The 6,037-nt window shown below is 47.7% G+C and overlaps 1 protein-coding gene across 1 annotated transcript; it reads right to left on the reverse strand.

The window, feature by feature from the left end:
- Window positions 1-2,217: 2,217 nt before the first annotated feature.
- HOXA6 (homeobox A6) lies at window positions 2,218-4,677 on the reverse strand. The gene is made up of 2 exons (XM_044450776.1): window positions 4,227-4,677; window positions 2,218-2,618 (listed from the first exon to the last, which is right to left on the reverse strand). Exons 1-2 carry the CDS (start codon window positions 4,675-4,677, stop codon window positions 2,362-2,364), a joined length of 708 nt encoding a protein of 235 aa, XP_044306711.1. The 3' UTR covers window positions 2,218-2,361.
- Window positions 4,678-6,037: the final 1,360 nt, after the last annotated feature.

Genomic DNA, 6,037 nt, shown 5'->3' on the forward strand with positions numbered 1-6,037 from the left:
TTGTTGTTGTTGTTTTTTGTTGTTGTTGGGTTGGGGTTGTTGCTTTTTTTTTTTTTTTTGTTTTTGGGGGGTTGGTTTTTTTTTTTTTTTTTTTTTTTTTTGGATCGGGGGGCTTGATTTGTGGCTCTTTGCTTCGGTTTTTTGGTGCGTCTATAGCACCCTTGCACAATTTATGATGAATTATGGAAATGACTGGGACATGTACTTGGTTCCCTCCTACGTAGGCACCCAAATATGGGGTACGGCTTCATATCACGTGCTTTTGTTGTCCAGTCGTAAATCCTGCCTGATGACCTCTAGAGGTAAACTCGTGCACTAAATGGGGGAGTTGGGTGGATGCTGGAGGGCTGGGGCGCGTGCCCGGCGCGCGCGCCCGCCGACAGCTCGCGACTGTCAGTCGGCCTCGTGCGCCACCCTCTGGAGACGAGCGGGATGTTCACCCTTCCCAGCCAGGGGCTACGGCAAGGGCCGGGGTCGAATCGAGGTTACAGCCCATTATAGCAAAATTATGGCATCTCTCTCACAGTTCCATTAGTATGTACCAATTGTTAAGCCCATCGGCCCCAGATCAGAAAACCAGCAAGAACCCAGGAGTGTCAGGGAAATAGAGTCAGCCTTCTATTTTCGATAGGACAGCCTGCTTTTTTATTTAAAAAAATGTCGTTCTGCCTGAGATTCTTTCACTTTAAAAAATCATCAAAGGAAAAAAAAAACTTGAGGTGTCTTGGGTGCGGGGGAAAAGTTAATGAATGTGTGTGTGTGTGTGCTGCTTGGGGGGGGGGGGGGGGGGGCGGAATCAGAGCCTTCTAGCAACAATCCCTGTAGTATATTTCCAGGCGCTTTAAAAGGTGAAGGCTAAAGCAAAGGCATCGATCCACATGTATTTAAGATCAATAAAGATTTCAAAATTCCCTTCTTCTCGTATACATTTAAATAGATTGTGGAGGAAATTTGGTAAAATTTTATATCTTATCTCTCTCCCTATTGAATAAATATAATCTGGTGGCAATCTTTTGATGAGAAGATGGTCAGGGTTCCTCTTTCAGTCATATGTGGAGCTACCGCCGGAGTGGTAGACTTTTGATAGCGTCTACACACACCCACACACTTTCCACGTAAACATATGTGTACATAGGAAGATGTTTTATCTGTAAAATCAACTGTGTCTTTTTTGCCCCTTCCATCACACAACCTATGATAGTAGCAGCACTTTGTGTGCGTGTGCGTGTGCGCGCGTGCCTAAGCATTATTGCGCTTAAGAATTTTGCAAAACGTAAAAGGGAGAGAAAACATATGTCAGTCAAGTATTCTCCCTAATACTATTTTAAACACAGTCAAGAATACTCAAAAATCAAAGCCACACACAATGGTCAATATATATTGTAAAGGAATTATTAGAATTCTGTCTGCCTAGAGATACTTTGAAAAGTGGAGGGCTTATTGATGAGTTTTTAAACTGGTATGCTTATTTTTAAACAGGAGAGTTTATTAACAGTATTCGGACCCTTTTAAAAAGATGGTGACTATTGAAAAAATAACGAAATCTCTGGGAATTCTGAAAAATACATAGCAAACCATCAACACCTCAAGGTTTCCTCTAAAAATTGTAACTTAATATTGTCATTTTCCTTTCCCTTGTTGAGGGAATTATATATTTAAATTAATCATATTTAAAACACATGTTCAGGAAAACTCTTCCCCCACCCCCTCATCCATCGCATTTTAATGCCATAAAGTTGCCATGATGGGTACACTTTAAATAATTCCTGCTGAAAGCATTGGGTCCTATTTCCAAATAAATGGGTTCAGCACTGAGGCAAAAAGGAGGAGAACAATGAACAACAGCGTACCAGGGTTAGCAACAAAGACATAAATAAGAAACCTGTACATCTCCGGCCATTCTAGGTTCTCCTGTGAATAAGCGACCGACCGAATGGCCCCTTCTTGAGCCTAGAAGCCGCACCATCAAATTGCAGGCTGCTACACAGGCATCTGATTCTCCTTAAACTTTATTCCCCCGGCCTGCCATAGCCACCCTCTTTTCCTTTGCTTTTAGAAAAACACAATCTTCAGCACTTTAAACCTCCTAGTCTATACTTTGGTGCCCTATGTACATCACTCACTTCTACAGTCAATACTTATATTGATAAAGAAATTCACAGTTAATTCCAAATATATAGATAGATTTATAAATATGTATATATTTTAATCCAACCTTTGAGAATCATCGGAATAACAGCAACAGCCACAACAAGCACCACTTCAGGGACTTTACTGGGAAGAAGAACATAACTGGGAGGCTTGTGGGGGAAGCGAAAAAAGCGACTAATGAAAGACCTGGTAACTTGCTTAAGCATTATTTTACTCCCCTGATTTTTCTTCCTCTTCCTCGCCGGGTTGAGTGGAATTAATCAATTTGCTTTCTTTTTTCCATTTCATTCTCCTGTTTTGAAACCAGATTTTAATCTGTCGTTCAGTAAGGCAGAGGGCATTTGCAATTTCAATCCGTCGCCTTCTGGTTAAATATCTGTTAAAATGGAATTCCTTCTCTAACTCTAAGGTCTGGTATCTGGTGTAGGTTTGTCTGCCTCGTCGCCCATGCGTTCCATATACTGTACCTATGGAAGCAAAGACAGTATGATCTCAACTGTGCAGGCCTTCATGCTTCCTATACAAAACATCAAGAAAACAGCTCAGAGCTCTTTGCTGTTTGTAGTTTTCTCCTGTTGCCTCACATAAGGCTATAAACTCATCAGCAGCTCTCATATCCGGGATTTAAGCTTTCTCAATAATTTTCAGGCTATAATTTGGTAGCTGAATCCTGAGCACCAAATGGCTATAATGCCATGAAGGAACAGTTAGAATTCACATTGCACACCGCACACAAATCCCCTCAAAGAGTGTACAAAATTGGCACGTTCATCCATAGTTCTCTCTGTGTGTCGGTTACTCAGTATGTCTCTCTGTGGCATCCTCAAACACCTAGGCTGAATCCTAGATCAATCTACCAGGGAGTACTTTTCAGGGAACTCAATAGGACTTGCTTTTGAGTAGGCATGCATAGGATTTTATTGTTAGTGAACCTGGGTGTGATCCAGCCAAACTTAACCACTGTTCAATCCCACTGACTTTATGGGAATATACAAGCAGGCATATTGCTTGACCTTGTCTCCATTTAAAATAAGTGGGATTTGAAAGACTTAACATTAGTTGAGTCTTGGCCCATTCAAATAATTAATCAAACTTCAGCAAGCTGATACTAGATTCCAAACATATTAATTTGCAGGCTGCGCTGAATTCAGTGACTGTACTTCTAAGTAAGTGCTGTTAGGATGGCAGCCTGAATATAGCATGCAGTCTCAGGAAAAATAAACTTAGAATGCATCCTTAAAGCAAGGAATACGTGTAAGATGCAGTGATGACTGTTGTATAATACAAGAAAAACAACCATCGACCAGCAAGAAAGTGAGTGTACTTTTGGCTGAAAAAATGATGAAACCCTGCTTCTGGAGGTTAAATCTGTAATTCTCTCGCCCTGCTTGAAATTTCCACTTTAAGAAGGACAAAGGATGAAATTCTGCTGCATTAAAATCAATGGGAGTTTGGCCATTGATCAAGTTGCCTCTCTTCCCACCCCCTCCCACACACGATTTGTGTGTGCGCAGATATTACAGGGAAAACGTGCATTCAATCGCTAATACTTACACACTAATGAGTGGGTGAAGGGAGGGGGAAGAGAGTGTCTGTCTTACAAATATATCGAGCAGTCAATAGAGAAGGCATATTTCTTCCCATCAGTCCTGGGTTCTCATGGAAAGGGGAGCTTCTTTGGGTATTATTATTGAAATGCCAAAAACATTTATTCTGAAATGAATTGTATGCATCTTCATGGAATTTGTTTCCAAGTAAGTTTGCATGGCATTACAGCCCTTATTTGCTGACTCAGACCTGAAACGATTTGGGTGTGTGCAAAAGGCATTTTTCTCCAAGGTGTCCCCCAGAGTGTCGGCCTGAGGGAGAACCTGGCCAAAACTCTGAGGGTACCCGTGGGCTTGCAGGTGCCATCGCTCTTCAGAAACAGCCTGACTGAGAGCGACCCCCCCCCCCCCCCCCCCCCAGCCAGGCATCTCCCTGCTCCTCTCTCGCACACAAAAGCCCTCTTCCTCCCCACCTCCCCACCGCCCTCCCCGCACCCCTCCTCTCTGGGTGGCATCCCAACGACTCACCAGCACACGAGTTCATCCTTTGCATCCAGGGATAAACAGGGCTGGTGTACTTCCGGTCGCTGCCTTCGTCATTTAGGGTTTTGGCCGGCCCGTTCTCGGGCTTGTACTGCTGCTCGGAGGCAAAGGAGGGCAGGTAGTCCCCAGGGTGGCCGGCCCTCTGCTTGCCGCTGCCGGAGGGCGAGGCGGCGCCGCCCAGGTCCTTGTCCGAGTAGAAGCAGGAGGCGCCATACTCATAGGATGCCCGGTTGCAGGCGATGACCGTGTTGGTGGACTGCTGGTAGAAGCAAGGTGAGGAGTAGGTCTTGTCCTGCAGGCTGCCGGCCCCATAAGAGGCTGGGAAATGCCTCAGAGCCTCGTAGCCCGCCGGGTAGAGGGGCAGCTGGCCGAGGAACGACTCTTGCCCATTAGGCAAGCTCCCCGGAAAAGCGGGATTCACGAAATAGGAACTCATTGACGCTCCCCAGATCCCGGGCTCGTGATTTGTTGTGTATTAGTACATCTGGCTATAACTATTAGTAGTCATCCAAGTGGTTTGTTTCTGGATGGCCGAGCGCCAAAAGCGACAGCAGCAAATAGCACCAGCTGACGGCTCGGCGGCCAATGAGGAGGCGGCGGAGGGCCTTCTCCCCTGGGACCCGCCGCCACCGAGGCAGCAAAGTTACAAACAACACCCCGCCGCCGCCGCCGCCGCCGCCGCCGCCCAGCAGATGGATGGCAATTGGCGACCAGCAGTTACCTTCCACTGTGCCAAAGCAAGGGGGGGCGGCGGCGGGGGGGGGCGGGAAGGCGAACCGCCGGAGGCTCCCTCGCCCTCCGTGCATGGGGCGCGGGGGCAGAAACGCGTGCGCCCGCACAAGCGGGCACCTCTGCCAAGGCGGCAGCCCTGGGGGTGGGCGCTTTGCCCCCAGAGCACGGGGCAGAGTTAGGGTGGGCGGACTGAAGGCATGTCCGGGAGCGCCAGGAGCCGCCTCCGGAATTCCCCGCCGGCCCTGCTCGTCCTTCTGCCAGATCCCTGCACGCCATCCCCGCAGCGGACATAAAAGCAGCTGGGCCGGTGGATGTGGGCTCTGTGTCTCTCTCTGAAATATATTCAGAGGGAGAACAGGACCGGGCTCAGAACGAGAGAGTCTGCTCCAATTATTCTTAAAAGCAAAACGCGCACGCACTGAGACAAGCTCCAAGAGGACGCCTTCCTTCCTTCTCCGGGCCTGATCCAGGGGAGGAAACGAAGTCATGGCCGAAGGCCCCCCAGGGTCTCCCCTCAGAACAGAATGAACGACCGTAATGTCGCCCACTTTCTTTACTCAGCAATCAAGCAGTGCCTTCTCATTTTCTTGGCCTTTTCTCGTCCCGTCTCCGTGGCTCAGGAAAAGGACCTCGTCTGTCGAGCCAGATAATTTAATCGGAGATCACGAGCCGGGCAGGAAGCGTGTTCTCTCCACGTTGACGCACTGGGGTGGTCGCTAGTTGGTTGGCCTTGGCGTGCCTGAAGTTAGTCCTCTCCAAGTCAGCTAAGGGTGGTCTCCGTGGCTTTGGCGAGGCGAGGGTGTTCTGGTAAAAACGGGCGCATTTCTGTTGTTGGCCTCCTGAACTCACCAGGTAACAGCCCCATACTCTGTGGCTAGTTTCTCTGTTGCTCTTTGAATCTAGGAGGGGAGTGATGGCAATGCAGACCCTGCCCTCCTTGCCCCCCAAAGTACACAGTGCACCAAAGCAAGTTTGTCGAGACATTACTTTCTTAGGATACATATGTTCACCCCGACAGAGTTTTCATCCTTAGACTGCGGCAGATACGTTGTATTTCCCCCACC

The sequence above is a fragment of the Varanus komodoensis genome, unplaced genomic scaffold, assembly GCF_004798865.1.
Source record: "Varanus komodoensis strain SLA01 unplaced genomic scaffold, ASM479886v1 scaffold68, whole genome shotgun sequence".
Lineage (NCBI taxonomy): Eukaryota > Metazoa > Chordata > Lepidosauria > Squamata > Varanidae > Varanus > Varanus komodoensis.